Source organism: Trichomycterus rosablanca, chromosome 10, assembly GCF_030014385.1.
Source record: "Trichomycterus rosablanca isolate fTriRos1 chromosome 10, fTriRos1.hap1, whole genome shotgun sequence".
Taxonomy (NCBI): domain Eukaryota; kingdom Metazoa; phylum Chordata; class Actinopteri; order Siluriformes; family Trichomycteridae; genus Trichomycterus; species Trichomycterus rosablanca.
The window spans coordinates 11392399-11410050 of NC_085997.1; the positions used below are offsets into that span (position 1 = coordinate 11392399).

The following is a 17652-nucleotide window of genomic DNA, read 5'->3' on the forward strand; positions in this document are numbered from 1 at the left end:
CTGGAATGAAAACACAGACACATTGTTTTTTTAAGTGTCTGAAAGCCACTCCATCTTAGACGTGACCTTAAGTGAAAGTGAACACATTAAATGAAATAGCAGCTTGACAGTTTAGACCTGGCTTTAGAAAGGCTTCTGTATTTCAGTTTATTGACAATGGAAGCTGCTATGGGTGAAAAAAAAAATGATGCTGGCCTTGCCTGGAGCTGTAGAGGAGATATAAATGGATAATAACTGCATGTACATTCCTGACAAACTGTGTGTACTGGATCAATTCTATACACTACAAATTCTCATTCTAGCCATAGATTTTCTGCCATTTTGCTGAATGATATTGATGCATTTGGACTGTTTGCCACTTACCCATCTGCAGCGACAAATCACTGCCCAATTCAGTCACCCCTTAAACAAGAGATGACTCAACTGTTTCTGAATAGATTCTTTTCCTCTTCTTTTTCTTCACTGCAACAAATTTTATCCAATATGGCAATGTAATTTTTGAAAGGAAGGTGAAGTAGAATGGCAGCATAAAGGAACTGGGAACAGATAGCAGGCTTCAGCAGGCTTTTATTAATCAGGATCAACTTAGTAGGCTTAGGGTTGCAATTTTCACCTCACTTGTATTAATCAAGTGTGGTTTCGATTCAAAGCTTATTTGTATAGCACTTTTTACAATTGACAAAATTCCAGGACCAAAAACCGCCGATGAGCAAACCAAGGGCAACTGTGGCAAGGAAAAACTTTGAACTTAACAGGACCAGTTTTCTTTGTTGAAGTGTTTTACATCAGAGCCATCTCAGAGAAAAAAAATATACATATACATAGCACATTTATTAACAATAAGATGTCAACAGTGCTGATTAGAGCATAAGACTCTGGTACCCTGTATTATTACAGCTTAAATAAAAAATAGAACTTATCTGGTTTGTAAAAACTCAGTCTTGATGGTTAAGACTGGGTTTTAATCCCAAACAGAGGTGGGGAGATTATTCCATAGTTGTAGTGCTATGTATACAAATGTTCCTTCCCTGCAGTGATTTTTCTTAATTTAGGAACTGTTAATAGCCCTGCACCTTGTAAATGAAGTAAACATGCTGGGTTGTAGTGCCCAGTAAACTTTCTTAAATACTGTCTAGCCTATGCAGCACTTTATAGGCTGTTTAAAGTATTTTAATTAAATACATTTTGTGTCATTTAACTGGCAGCCAATGCAGAGATTATAAAATAGGACAATAAGATCAAACTTTTAAGTTCTAGTTAGCACTTGAGCTGCTGCATTTTAAACCAACTGCAGTTTGTTTATGGAGTTTGTTTAAGCTATAAATATACATACAGTGTATCACAAAAGTGAGTACACCCCTCACATTTCTGCAAATATTTCATTATATCTTTTCATGGGACAACACTATAGAACTAAAACTTGGATATAACTTAGAGTAGTCAGTGTACAACTTGTATAGCAGTGTAGATTTACTGTCTTCTGAAAATAACTCAACACACAGCCATTAATGTCTAAATAGCTGGCAACATAAGTGAGTACACCCCACAGTGAACATGTCCAAATTGTGCCCAAAGTGTCAATATTTTGTGTGACCACCATTATTATCCAGCACTGCCTTAACCCTCCTGGGCATGGAATTCACCAGAGCTGAACAGGTTGCTACTGGAATCCTCTTCCACTCCTCCATGATGACATCACGGAGCTGGTGGATGTTAGACACCTTGAACTCCTCCACCTTCCACTTGAGGATGCGCCACAGGTGCTCAATTGGGTTTAGTCCATCACCTTTACCTTCAGCTTCCTCAGCAAGGCAGTTGTCATCTTGGAGGTTGTGTTTGGGGTCGTTATCCTGTTGGAAAACTGCCATGAGGCCCAGTTTTCGAAGGGAGGGGATCATGCTCTGTTTCAGAATGTCACAGTACATGTTGGAATTCATGTTTCCCTCAATGAACTGCAGCTCCCCAGTGCCAGCAACACTCATGCAGCCCAAGACCATGATGCTACCACCACCATGCTTGACTGTAGGCAAGATACAGTTGTCTTGGTACTTCTCACCAGGGCGCCGCCACACATGCTGGACACCATCTGAGCCAAACAAGCTTATCTTGGTCTCGTCAGACCACAGGGCGTTCCAGTAATCCATGTTCTTGGACTGCTTGTCTTCAGCAAACTGTTTGCGGGCTTTCTTGTGCGTCAGCTTCCTTCTGGGATGACGACCATGCAGACCGAGTTGATGCAGTGTGCGGCGTATGGTCTGAGCACTGACAGGCTGACCTCCCACGTCTTCAACCTCTGCAGCAATGCTGGCAGCACTCATGTGTCTATTTTTTAAAGCCAACCTCTGGATATGACGCCGAACACGTGGACTCAACTTCTTTGGTCGACCCTGGCGAAGCCTGTTCCGAGTGGAACCTGTCCTGGAAAACGGCTGTATGACCTTGGCCACCATGCTGTAGCTCAGTTTCAGGGTGTTAGCAATCTTCTTATAGCCCAGGCCATCTTTGTGGAGAGCAACAATTCTATTTCTCACATCCTCAGAGAGTTCTTTGCCATGAGGTGCCATGTTGAATATCCAGTGGCCAGTATGAGAGAATTGTACCCAAAACACCAAATTTAACAGCCCTGCTCCCCATTTACACCTGGGACCTTGACACATGACACCAGGGAGGGACAACGACACATTTGGGCACAATTTGGACATGTTCACTGTGGGGTGTACTCACTTATGTTGCCAGCTATTTAGACATTAATGGCTGTGTGTTGAGTTATTTTCAGAAGACAGTAAATCTACACTGCTATACAAGCTGTACACTGACTACTCTAAATTATATCCAAGTTTCATGTCTATAGTGTTGTCCCATGAAAAGATATAATGAAATATTTGCAGAAATGTGAGGGGTGTACTCACTTTTGTGATACACTGTATATATATATATACCGACTGTAGTCCATCTGTTTCTCTGCATGATTTGTTAGCCCCCTTTTATGCTTTTCCTCAATGGTCAGGACCACTACAGAGCAGGTATTATTTGGGTGGTGGATCATTCTCAGCACTGCAGTGACACTGACATGGTGGTGGTGGTGTGTTAGTGTCACTGCAGTGCTGAGAATGATCCACCACCCAAATAATACCTGCTCTGTAGTGGTCCTGACCATTGAGGAAAAGCATAAAAGGGGGCTAACAAATCATGCTATTATGCTAGTATGCTGATGGAGTTTTTACATTTACATTACATTTTCAGCATTTAGCAGACGCTTTTATCCAAAGCGACTTACACAATGAGCTGAACATCATGAGCAATTGAGGGTTAAGGGCCTTGCTCAGGGACCCAACAGTGGCAACTTGGTGGTGGCGGGACTTGAACCGGCAACCTTCTGTTTACTAGTCCAGTACCTTAACCACTGAGCTATCACTGCCCTTTTTAAACACCTTACTGTCACTGCTGGACTGGGAATAGTCCACCAACCAAAAATATCCAGCCAACAGTGCCCTGTGGGCAGCGTCCTGTGACCACTGATGAAGGTCTAGAAGATGACCAACTCAAACAGCAGCAATAGATGAGCGATCGTCTCTGACTTTACATCTACAAGGTGGAGCAACTAGGTAGGAGTGTATAATAGAGTGGACAGTGAGTGGACACGGAATTTAAAAACTCCAGCAGTGCTGCTGTGTCTGATCCACTCATACCAGCACAAAACACACTAACACACCACCACCATGTCAGTGTCACTGCAGTGCTGAGAATCACCCCCACCACCTAAATAATACCTGCTCTGTGCTGGTCCTGTGGGGGTCCTGACCATTAAAGAACATGGTGAAAGCAGTCTAAAAAAGTGTGTAGAGAAACAGATGGACTACATACAAATTTCCTGAATACAGATTTTTAGTTCTGTTATGCTAACAGCACAGAGTTTTCAATGTTTTATGTAGTTTGTAATAACTGCTTTGTAGTGTTTGTGTATTGTTTGGTTTTGAGCAAAGATAAAATAGTTTTGAGTTGATTTGCTGGACTTACTTTGTATTGGGAATGCTTATGGCCTTATTGTCTACAGTAAGATAAACTGATACTTTGCACTGTATGACATGTAAAATGTTGGTGTTTTTTGAAAGGTTTTTGTAGGGAAGAACTTTGTTTTAAACTCAGTTAATGAAAACCCCCTTGTTGCCTGGCCTAGCTGCACATATGTTATGTGAGTGCCCATGCTGGGGCTTTTGTCAAGCCCTGCTCATTTTATAGCCAGCGTGGATGCCAGGATTGGCAGGTGGTGTTATATGGGAAAATCTGGTACCTAAATAAAGTTCACTATCAATACAAAGCACTACATTCACACCACCTGATTCTCCAGACTTTAGGACGTTAGGTCTTGCAGTGATTTATGGATGCTTCTGACCTATTTGGAAAGCCACATCTCATTCCTGGAGGAACAAAGTGCTGATACCATCATAGTGGACTAAACATTAGTGAATTGTGCAATTAATCTTCACACTCAGACATTGCCAATGGGTTCAAGATTGAATTTTCCTGTGCTGGAATTTACTTTACTAAAAGGTGAGGTAACCTTAGAAGCCTCCATCAGGAAGAAGATTGCTGGAATATTTACCTTCTAAATCATTGATAAATGGGATCTCATTATGTACAGCATGCACATACTCAATTATTTAATAGGATTTGGTGGATTTAGATTGGAAGTTAGATGAATGACACCCGTGTATATATTACCACACAGTCATTACAGCTCATTTATTTTTGTATATGGGTTTATTATTTGAATATTTTAGTTATTTAGCATTTATAACAATTCTTAAATAGATGTCCTAATGCAAACAGTAACTACAGTTCAAGTTCAATGCCAAAAGCCTAAGACAACAAAACATGATTCTACACCAACTAGGCATATTATGACCACTGACATGTGAAGTGAATAACACTGATTATCTCTTCATCACGGCACCTGTTAGTGGGTGGGATATATTAGGCAGCAAGTGAACATGTGGATGTTACTTTGACCAGTAACCACCTACCTAAGCATTGTTGCAGACCATGTACACCCTTTCCTGTTTGTTTATTTATTAGGATTTTAACGTCATGCTTTACACTTTGGTTACATTCATCACAGAAACAGTGGTTACTCATTACATAAGGTTTATCCGTTCACAAGTTTTAATCTCAAACACAGTCATGGACAATTTTGTATCTCTAATTCACCTCGCGTGCATGTTTTTGGCCAGTGGGAGGAAACGGTAGCTCTCGGAGGAAACCCACGCAGACACAGGGAGAACATGCAAACCACACAAAAAGGACCCAGACCACCCCACCTGGGGATCAAACCCACGACCTTCTTGCTGTGAGGCGACAGTGCTACCCACTGAGCCACCATGCTGCCCACAGCCTTTCATGGAAACGGTATTTCGTGATGACTGTGGCCTCTTTCAGCAGGATAATGCACCCTGCCACAAAGCAAAAATGGTTCAGGAATGGTTTGAGGAGCACAACAAGTTTGAGGTGTTGACTTGGCCTCCAAATTCCCCAGATCTCAATCCAATTGAGCATCTGTGTGATGTGCTGGACAAACAAGTTTGATCAATAGAGGCCCCACCTCGCAACTTACAGGAGTTAAAGGATCTGCTGCTAACATCTTGGTGCCAGATACCACAGCACACCTTCAGGGCTCTAGTGGAGTCCATGTCTCGATGGGTCAGGGCTATTTTGTCAGCAAAAGGGGGACAAACACAATATTAGAAATGTGGTCATAATGTTATGCCTGATCGGTGTATGTTAATGAGTCTATGCTGCCATTTTTTCAGAGATTTAATAAGATTGTACTCATTGATCATTGGTTATCATGTAGCTGTTAAAAGCTTTAAGGTTATAAGATTTGTAATAAAATGCTGTGACAATAAAAAAAAAAAAAGCAAAATACTGTACAGTATAACTCTAGGAGTCTGTTCGAAAACCTAGTGAGCTGCCCTGCTGTCTTACTGCCTACATAGCCAGCTGCCTAAGTAGAGAGAATTCTAATAAGTCATCGACCTATAAGTGAGGTTATTCAAACGCACTACTTAGACAGTTTTCACTTACTAAGCTAACACAGTTAGCCTCAGGCCATTCAAACCAATTCAACATCTCCCTCTGTGTACCGAAAATGGTTAAATTAGCTGACAAGTCCGAATTTGCAAATAAATTACACTTGTGCACATTTATACAAATTAAAAATAAATAATCATTTATTCCGTTTGAAAATAACTTCTCCGCACTGTCCGTCATATTTTGTATTTTTCTGTGAGAAATGTTGTGCCGCACTGAATGCTGGTATTGCCTTCACTGCGATGCTGCCTAGTTATTCAGGCAAAATACCGTTCAGATTTAAGGTGCCTTAGTAGACAGCATTTTAAGGCATCTAAGAACTCTTCTTCTCGGGAGTGTGCGTAGGATGACGTAAAATGATGTCTATGTAAAAAGCTACCTAGGTTTTCACCAGAAATCTCTGTTTATTAGTAAGGGTCACAAAAAAAAGAAAAATACATTTTAGTGTTTAATTTTTTTTCGGTGATTTTCTAAAACAGTAATACAATTTGATTTGATGGGTTTTAAATTTGTAATAATTTTAAATTGACAACATACTTTACCTAGCTTCATAATAGTTTATTGTGTTTACATCTTTTTTACTTTATTATAAAATCTTTTTATTAGATTAGATTTAACTTTATTGTATGAACAAAGTACAGTGGTACCTTGTAACTCAACGTCCCCTAAACCTAAAATTCTCGCCCTTCGTTGAGAAATTTGTACCCTTAAACTCAACGTTTTCCTTAAACTCAGTGGATTCAGTTTGTTTTAAAAAAAAATATTTATTAAATTTCAATAAACAGCCGCTTTGTTCAGCGCTCGGCTTGAGCAGTGCGGTAATACGTTATCAAAGTGTGCATAATTCATTTACATTTACATTTTCAGCATTTAGCAGACGCCTTTATCCAAAGCAACTTACATTACAGTTACAGTATATAGTCTGAGCAATTGAGGGTTAAGGGCCTAGCTCAACAGCAGCAACCTGGCAGTGGTGGGGCTTGAACCAGCGACCCTCTGATCACTGGTCCAGTACCTTGACCACTAGGCTACGGCTTGCCTTTGCATATGAGACGAATTTGCATTTGTGTGGAATAACCATGAGATTTACTCTGAAAGCCTCAACATGTATCTGTGTTTAGCTGGATTTTCCTCACTGTTTCACTTTTAATACTGTGTTACAGCTCAGGGTTCTGAGAAATTTGTAAGAATTAGCTTTTTATTTTAGTGTTTTTATATTATATTTGTGTTATTTTCAGTGTAAAATGGTCAAAAACAACCCCATTATTTTACATTAGCCTAAAATATATAATAATATAATATATAATATAATAAGGCCACAGGACCATGGAACGCATTAACAGGTTTCCCATACATCCTTATGGGAAAAAATACCTTGAAACTCCATGCTCAACACCACTCCCAAAACCAATTGTTGCAAGGTATCACTGTATAGTATGTAAGTATACCAGATACAGTGTATCACAAAAGTGAGTACACCCCTCACATTTCTGCAGATATTTAAGTATATCTTTTCATGGGACAACACTGACAAAATGACACTTCGACACAATGAAAAGTAGTCTGTGTGCAGCTTATATAACAGTGTAAATTTATTCTTCCCTCAAAATAACTCAATATACAGCCATTAATGTCTAAACCACCGGCAACAAAAGTGAGTACACCCCTTAGTGAAAGTTCCTGAAGTGTCAATATTTTGTGTGGCCACCATTATTTCCCAGAACTGCCTTAACTCTCCTGGGCATGGAGTTTACCAGAGCTTCACAGGTTGCCACTGGAATGCTTTTCCACTCCTCCATGACGACATCACGGAGCTGGCGGATATTCGAGACTTTGCGCTCCTCCACCTTCCGCTTGAGGATGCCCCAAAGATGTTCTATTGGGTTTAGGTCTGGAGACATGCTTGGCCAGTCCATCACCTTTACCCTCAGCCTCTTCAATAAAGCAGTGGTCGTCTTAGAGGTGTGTTTGGGGTCATTATCATGCTGGAACACTGCCCTGCGACCCAGTTTCCGGAGGGAGGGGATCATGCTCTGCTTCAGTATTTCACAGTACATATTGGAGTTCATGTGTCCCTCAATGAAATGTAACTCCCCAACACCTGCTGCACTCATGCAGCCCCAGACCATGGCATTCCCACCACCATGCTTGACTGTAGGCATGACACACTTATCTTTGTACTCCTCACCTGATTGCCGCCACACATGCTTGAGACCATCTGAACCAAACAAATTAATCTTGGTCTCATCAGACCATAGGACATGGTTCCAGTAATCCATGTCCTTTGTTGACATGTCTTCAGCAAACTGTTTGCGGGCTTTCTTGTGTAGAGACTTCAGAAGAGGCTTCCTTCTGGGGTGACAGCCATGCAGACCAATTTGATGTAGTGTGCGGCGTATGGTCTGAGCACTGACAGGCTGACCCCCCACCTTTTCAATCACTGCAGCAATGCTGACAGCACTCCTCCGCCTATCTTTCAAAGACAGCAGTTGGATGTGACGCTGAGCACGTGCACTCAGCTTCTTTGGACGACCAACGCGAGGTCTGTTCTGAGTGGACCCTGCTCTTTTAAAATGCTGGATGATCTTGGCCACTGTGCTGCAGCTCAGTTTCAGGGTGTTGGCAATCTTCTTGTAGCCTTGGCCATCTTCATGTAGCGCAACAATTCGTCTTTTAAGATCCTCAGAGAGTTCTTTGCCATGAGGTGCCATGTTGGAACTTTCAGTGACCAGTATGAGAGAGTGTGAGAGTTGTACTACTAAATTGAACACACCTGCTCCCTATGCACACCTGAGACCTAAAAACACTAACAAATCACATGACATTTTGGAGGGAAACTGACAAGCAGTGCTCAATTTGGACATTTAGGGGTGTAGTCTCTTAGGGGTGTACTCACTTTTGTTGCCGGTGGTTTAGACATTAATGGCTGTATATTGAGTTATTTTGAGGGAAGAATAAATTTACACTGTTATATAAGCTGCACACAGACTACTTTTCATTGTGTCAAAGTGTCATTTTGTCAGTGTTGTCCCATGAAAAGATATACTTAAATATCTGCAGAAATGTGAGGGGTGTACTCACTTTTGTGATACACTGTATATGCAGTGCGCAAATACGTACGTGCAAATTTGCAAATGCAGACAGTATGAATAGATGAAATGGTACACTTGTAAGAACTAGATTTCAGTGCAATACTAAGTGTGCAGTGATACTTTTTACAGTTTAGAAGCGTTCCAGCCTCAGGGAAAAAGCTCTTCCTGAGTCCGCTGGTGCAAGAGTGGAGGCACCTGTACCGCCTGCCAGATGGGTGAAAAGTCCACAATGATGATGTTTCTCACTCTGCCTAGGCAACGTTTGTAATGAATGTCCTGTATGGTGGGTAACTGTGTGCCGGTGATGTGTTGGGCAGTTTTAACCACCCGCTGTAGAGCTTTCTGGTCAGCTGCGAAGCAATTGCCATACCACACAGAGATGCAGTTTGTTAGAATGCTCTCAGTGGTACAGCGGTAGAACTTCACAAGTATTCTGGGGGACGTTCTTCTAAAATCCACGATAATCTCTATAGTTTTTTTCCTGTATTAAGCTCCAGGTTGTTGTCCTTACACCATGCCAGCTGCTGAACCTCCTCCCTGTAGGCAGTTTCATCATTGTCTCTGATTAGACCTATCACCGGGGTGTCATCCACAAACTTGATTATGGATTTGGAACCATAAACAGGAACACAGCTGTAGGTGAACAGGGAATATAAAAGGGGGCTCAGCACAGCCTTGTGGCACTCCAGTATTCAGACTGATAGAGGATGAGTAAACACCAGATATAAACTATGAGTGCACAATTATTATTGTGCATCAAAATGCCAATTTGTACATTTGTTGAGAAAAATTGCAATAAAAAAATCTATTTAGATATGTGTGATTATTCATGACAGTGTGTTTCCTCTTGGGTCAAAATAATGAAAAAAATGCATGTATTTGCATAGTTTAACTGGCCATAGTTCTTTTGATAGCCAGCATACTGCCCTCAAGCTGTTAAGTTCTTATGTTATTGATTTGAGTTCTTTATTCATTTTTATTGCAGTTCCTTCCTTTTGGGGACTGGTGAATTCAGCTTGGAACCTTTGTTCAGTGGGAAAAAGACAGTCTCCAGTCAACATTGAGACCAGCCATATGATATTCGACCCCTTTTTGACTCCACTGAGACTCAACACTGGGGGCAGGAAGGTAAGTACACTGCTTTATGTTCAACATTATGATTTATTTTCACAACGAGCATGTATGTTGCACTGATAGGGTTATTTAGTAGATTGATTGAGATTTATTTAGAACAGCTTGATTGATCATTACTATATTACATTAACTCGGTAGACACTTTGATAGGTAAACAAGCCTAGACTGCTTTCAAATGCACTTGACAGTTAGGTCAGCAACTCAAGTGCAAAATGTATCTCAGTAAATATTCTAAAATAATTTTAATATCCCTAAAGCCCTTAATAGAAATGCAAGTTTGTTTCTGTGTTTGTTTGTTTTATACCAGCATCTAAGGCTACTAGTTTTTCTTTCAAGGAAGCAATGAATGTTAGCCTCAACCAGTGCTTTTTATCATAGCAATAAAAATCAAACATGTATGTAAACACGTTTTGTAGCTGTAAACAATTTAGTTGAAGGATTTTGATTAGTTCGATTACAGTCTACAAGTGTGCAATTTGTGACTAGAAATTTTAATGTATTTTCTCCTATTAATGTTTTTGGTATTGCTGCAATATTTTAGCTTAAATGTACGAAAAAGTACAAAGAATGAAAACATTTGTTTTAAATTATATATATATATATATACAGTGCCTTGCAAAAGTATTCAGCCCCCTTGAACTTTTCAACCTTTTGCCACATTTCAGGCTTCAAACATAACGATATGAAATTGTAATTTTTTGTGAAGAATCAACAACAAGTGGGACACAATCTTGAAGTGGAACGAAATTTATTGGATATTTTAAACTTTTTTTAGAAATAAAAAACTGAAAAGTGGGGCGTGCAATATTATTCAGCCCCCTTGCGTTAATACTTTGTAGCGCCACCTTTTGCTGCGATTACAGCTGCAAGTCGCTTGGGGTATGTCTCTATCAGTTTTGCACATCGAGAGACAGAAATTTTTGCCCATTCTTCCTTGCAAAACAGCTCGAGCTCAGTGAGGTTGGATGGAGAGCGTTTGTGAACAGCAGTTTTCAGCTCTTTCCACAGATTCTCGATGGGATTCAGGTCTGGACTTTGACTTGGCCATTCTAACACCTGGATACGTTTATTTGTGAACCATTCCATTGTAGATTTGCTTTATGTTTTGGATCATTGTCTTGTTGGAAGATACATCTCCGTCCCAGTCTCAGGTCTTTTGCAGACTGCAACAGGTTTTCTTCCAGAATGGTCCTGTATTTGGCTCCATCCATCTTCCCATCAATTTTAACCATCTTCCCTGTCCCTGCTGAAGAAAAGCAGGCCCAAACCATGATGCTGCCACCACCATGTTTGACAGTGGGGATGGTGTGTTCAGGGTGATGAGCTGTGTTGCTTTTACGCCAAACATAACGTTTTGCATTGTGGCCAAAAAGTTCGATTTTGGTTTCATCTGACCAGAGCACCTTCTTCCACATGTTTGGTGTGTCTCCCAGGTGACTTTTTATAGATATCTTTGAGAAATAGCTTTCTTCTTGCCACTCTTCCATAAAGGCCAGATTTGTGCAGTGTACGACTGATTGTGTCCTATGGACAGAGTCTCCCACCTCAGCTGTAGATCTCTGCAGTTCATTCAGAGTGATCATGGGCCTCTTGGCTGCATCTCTGATCAGTCTTCTCCTTGTTTGAGCTGAAAGTTTAGAGGGACGGCCGGGTCTTGGTAGATTTGCAGTGGTCTGATACTCCTTCCATTTCAATATGATCGCTTGCACAGTGCTCCTTGAGATGTTTAAAGCTTGGGAAATCTTTTTGTATCCAAATCCGGCTTTAAACTTCTCCACAACAGTATCTCGGACCTGCCTGGTGTGTTCCTTGGTCTTCATGATGCTCTCTGCGCTTTAAACAGAACTCTGAGACTGTCACAGAGCAGGTGCATTTATACAGAGACTTGATTACACACAGGTGGATTCTATTTATCACCATCAGTCATTTAGGTCAACATTGGATCATTCAGAGATCCTCACTGAACTTCTGGAGTGAGTTTGCTGCACTGAAAGTAAAGGGGCTGAATAATATTGCACGCCCCACTTTTTAGTTTTTTATTTCTAAAAAAAGTTTAAAATATCCAATACATTTCGTTCTACTTCACGATTGTGTCCCACTTGTTGTTGATTCTTCACAAAAAATTACAATTTCATATCGTTATGTTTGAAGCCTGAAATGTGGCAAAAGGTTGAAAAGTTCAAGGGGGCTGAATACTTTTGCAAGGCACTGTATATATATATATGTATTCATTTTTTAGTAATTATTATTTCATCTCAATTAAAGAACTACAATAACAATCTGTTGTAAATACTGCATGAGTATGAGAGATTTACTAAATCACTATAAATTGCTACATTATCTTTACTTTTTACATACAGTACTATAAATGTTATAATACCACCATAAATTGTAATAATACTCTAGAACAGGGGTGCCCATACTTTCGTGGTTTGAGATCTGCTATTTTCAGTCGACAGGTCATCGTGATCTACTTTTTAAGGTTTGCCTCATCATTTAAAAAAAAAGCCTTGTAGCTTTTTTAAATGCGCTTCAGTTCCTATATTGATATTCAGCATTACAGGGCACGCGACTGAAAAATCACACTAACCTTATTCTGATGATTTACACTAAACGGTGTCAGCCAGGATGATGCCAATTCTCAAGCAGCTTCATCAGTAAGGGTGGACCGATATTTAGACTTGTGGGAAAAGGTTGATTCAAAAAAGCTGTCAAATATGTGGCACATTTTTATATGTTTGGATATTTTTCTTCAGCCAGCAAGTTCCAAAACTGTCCAGCAGAGGCCCTTGACTTTATATGAATGTCAGATTGTAGGGTTAAAATTTATCCGTCAGCTTCTTCCACGTATAAGCGAAACAGCGTCTTTGCAGCGTTCTTGCCCGAATCGAACCATTTTTGGTTTCTTTGTGATTGGTTGCAAACTTACCTTCACAAACAGTGTAGGTTACAAAAGGAAAAATGGCGCAAACTGGCTACTGATGACTGAAAACTTTCTCGATTTGCAGTGCTTTAGGAGGGCTGAGGCATAGCTATGGTAACAAGCCGCAAATTAAAGAAACAGTGGCCACATTTCATGTAAATCACGTTGACCTGTTTGATTGAAGCGTGATCTACCAGCGTGCACTGTGCGATCGTCTTGTAGATCGCGATGGACGTTTCGGGCACCCCTGCTCTAGAAATATGACAGTAATAATACAAAATTAACCACTCACAAAACAGACCTGTGGCAAATTAGTACAAAATGGTAAAATATGATGGCAAAAGTAAAAGTTTATCTAATTATCTCTGTAGCGTCGCACCGGGTGAGCTGCTTAAACCTTAAATCGCTGAACGCTGGTCATGTGACCGCTGTATTATGTACTATGAGCGCTGTGTTGGTTTTGCCTGCTTGTAGCGTGAACCGCAGTCTCAAGATCTCTAGATGGCGCATCTTGCACATACGTTTATAGTTTTGTTAAAAGCTCAATTTGGGTTTGGTCAGTGTCATTTATTTCCATATTAATAGTCAGCAATTATTTTACCACAATGTTTGTTGTCCAACATTTTACTATTTTCTTGATAATTTTTTAGTGATGTTTCCAATTCTGGAGAAAAAAAAACGGTAGTGAGAAAACCATGTAAACAAGATAATTTCATTAATTAGTTTTTTTACCAACACTTTATCCTATTTAGGGTTGCGGTGGGTACGACCTCTCTGAGCTCAGGTGTTTGTGCCATGCCCCTGTTTCCGGAAGCACATGGTTGAGGTGGCAATCTGACGCCACTCATGTCCTCATGTTTACTGGAAAAGAGCTAATGATCCACAGCTGAACCTTATTGAAGGTTGAGCGTTCAAGGCATTTAGGGAAGGTGCTGTAGGTCATTTAGCAAAGGCTATTCTGATGGATATTTTCATCATGGTTTTGATGATTACTTTGTCTTGTTTCATGTTGTAGTCTAGTTCATGTTTAGTGTTAGCTTAGCTTAAGGTTTAGGGTCATGTTTCATGTGTTTAGATTAGCATCAGCTGTTAGCATAGTCCATGTGTATTGTCTTGTGTACCGTGTGTTGTTTATTGTTATTATGAATAAACGATTTCTAACATCTGTGTGTTTGTCCGCGCTAATCTCAGATCTATAGGCCTTTGTTACAGATATACACACACCTAGTGGAACTTTAGTATCTCCAGTTAACCTGACTGCATGTCCTTGGACTGTGGGAGAAAACTGGAGCACCTGGTAGAAACCCATGCAGACACTGGGAGAATATGAAAACTCCACACAGAAAGCACCCAGGCCTCTCCACCTAGGGTTTGAACTCACTACCCACTGAGCCACCGTGTCGTCTCAAGATAATTTCAGACTATAAAATATTACCCTATAAAAGATGTCATATGCGTCGTGAATTAGATTGCAGTTGGTCTGTAAATACATCACCTGACTTAATCCATGTTTATTTATGATTACGTATTTTGGGAAGCTCTGGACTGAACATAGATCTGCAGCTCTGATTGATTTTTGAGACGAACAGTTGCTTTCGAGATGGCGGAATCCATTCCCTGCTGTTGTGAGGACAATTATTACCCAATCTAACCTTTCTGATTAAAGTGTGCACTCACTCTAATTGTCGTGAATAACTGAAAACCTTCTGCAGGAGTAAAAGCTTTCAGCTGAACATATAGACTGCAACAATAGCAACACCCTTTCTTAATATTTTATTAAGGACTAAAATCATACTCCATGATCTAATAAGTTATTAAACTCACTCTTTTTTTTGCCTGTATTAGCTTCTATTGAATGTTTCTTTAACTAGTTTCATTCTCACTATATAGACATTAGTCTGTTTATTGTAGTTTGTTCATTTAATTGAATCTGCTTTTAAAAGACGTTATCAGTGATGTAAAATTAGGCAGTTATAATAAATGTGCTAAATCAGTTTAAACAGTAAAATTATATCCCAAATAATGTTGTTACATTTTATTGCTAAGTTTTAGTGCCCATTCATGCCTAGTAAATTCCACGCTTATGCAAGTCAGGCTTTGTATTTGGTGGCAGTGTGGTGTAGCTGGCAGAGTGGGTGTTGCAAAGCAGCATAGGACTTGGAAAACTGGCTTTAATCCAGCACTCCAATACAACACTCTCATTGACCTTTGGTATGTTCTATTTATGGTATGTTGTTCTACCTATGGTTCCAAGTATTCAATGAACCTGGTCAGAATGATTAATTAACAGGTAAAATTAGGATGCTTTGTGAAGCACCCTTATCCTTAATAATTATTTGTAAGCATGTATTTTTTTCTGAATGTGAGAAGTGATTTGTCAACGAAACATCCACTTTAGTGACATTTATTATGAGTAAAAAATCATTTCATTGGTAAATCATTTTTACAATTAGTCAGCAACCATTTATGGCATAACTACCCCAGCATGAATACAGTAATACTATACAAACTACTACACACAGAAGATTTTATTAGTTCAAGAGAAGATTTCAAGTTCAAGAGAGGCTTTATTGTCATTTCAGCTATATACAAGTACATATTAAAACAAAACAACGTTCCTCCAGGACCAGGGTGCAACACAGAACAAAAGTGCAAGACAGTTCAATAAACACAGTGCATATAAAAAAAAACAGTACAATACATACATAAATACAAAAGACATTTCTAATCTAAAACTAATTGAGGGAGACTAGACTAGAGACCAGTGTAGTGTTGGCCAGTATACTGTATGGTACCAATTAAATGTTAAGTAAGGTCAAACACATATTCTCATATACAGTTAGCAGCGTAGGGTTTTTCTGACAGCAAAGATATAAAAGAGTTAGGTGCAAAAATGCATTATTTCATGATTAACATTAAACATCAGGACCACCCCCTAAAAATAAGCATGGTAATGCCTATTTACATAACAGTTGTGCATGCCCTGGTCAGGACTATATTAAATGTTGGTCTTTTGGCAGTTACACAAAGTTTATGTGTTGATTTCAGCAGATATAATCAGCATAATGACCTAAGTGATTTTGATGAGGGCTTAATTGTTATGGCCGGGCAACTAGATTGAAGAATCTTCATAGCAGCAATCAATGAGTACCTAGCAACAGAAGTCCAAGGATGGACAATCCACAAACCGCTGACAGTTTGTAGGATGGCCAAGCCTCAGTAATGTCAAATGATATAAAGGTTATGGCATTTGCAACAGACCAACAGAAGAGGTACTGTGGCACAGATTGCAGATCATTTTAAAACTTGTGATAACTTGTGTTAACCATAATCCCAGGTCAGTCGAAGTGAGCATTTGTCCATAGTGCCAATGTCCAGTTCTGATGCCTGCATGCCCATTGTAGGTGCATTTGAACTCCCGACCGCTGTCAAATGCACCTACAATCGGCATGCAGGCATCAGAACTGGACATTGGCACTATGGAGGAAGCTCAACTGGTCAGATAAATAAAGTTTTCTTCAAAATCATGTTTACTGCGTGACAAATAGCACCAGGATGTACTATAGGACAATCTACCATGCAATGTTCAAAAGTTGAAGAACCTGCTGATATTGCTCACAGGACTTTCTTAGATGTCTTGTGGAGTCCAAAACAACACATTGTGCATAAAAGAGTTTACAGAAGAATAGCTTGAGCTGAAACAAAGTCCATGCCCACTTAAGTAACCACCACTTTCAGTAACCACTGAATTTATATGGAGCAGAAATGCATTACAGATTACATAACAAAGTGAGTCTTAAGACTGATGGCTACAACAGTTAAAAAAGTAGATTCATCAGACATCAAGAAACATTACCTATGTACAGTATGTCAGATGTATTTTCTTTGGACTACATAATAAAAATGTAATTGCAAAATGTTTTTGCAACTCCACCTGCATGTCAGGAGACCCCACATAGTTGGTACAACCTGAAAGCCATATTTGAGTAAAAGTACAAATATCTTACTAAAGAATTACTGTGGCAAGATTGCAGATCTAGTAAGATATTACTAGAAGTTAAATTAATTTCTTAGAACATTACTTGAGTAAAAGTCTTAAAGTATTTTCTTAATATATATACTGTATATACAGTGTATCACAAAAGTGAGTACACCCCTCACATTTCTGCAAATATTTCATTATATCTTTTCATGGGACAACACTATAGACATGAAACTTGGATATAACTTAGAGTAGTCAGTGTACAGCTTGTATAGCAGTGTAGATTTACTGTCTTCTGAAAATAACTTAACACACAGCCATTAATGTCTAAATAGCTGGCAACATAAGTGAGTACACCCCACAGTGAACATGTCCAAATTGTGCCCAAATGTGTCGTTGTCTCTCCCTGGTGTCATGTGTCAAGGTCCCAGGTG

The 17652-nt window shown here is 39.6% G+C and overlaps 1 protein-coding gene across 1 annotated transcript in view; it reads left to right on the forward strand.

Annotated features, from left to right (window-relative positions):
* ca10a (carbonic anhydrase Xa) overlaps positions 1-17652 on the forward strand; it is a 368721-nt gene that overhangs the window by 158330 nt on the left and 192739 nt on the right. The window contains exon 5 of the mRNA XM_063003919.1: positions 10165-10307. Coding sequence (XP_062859989.1) covers positions 10165-10307 — 143 coding nt within the window. The remainder of the gene's footprint in view (positions 1-10164; positions 10308-17652) is intronic.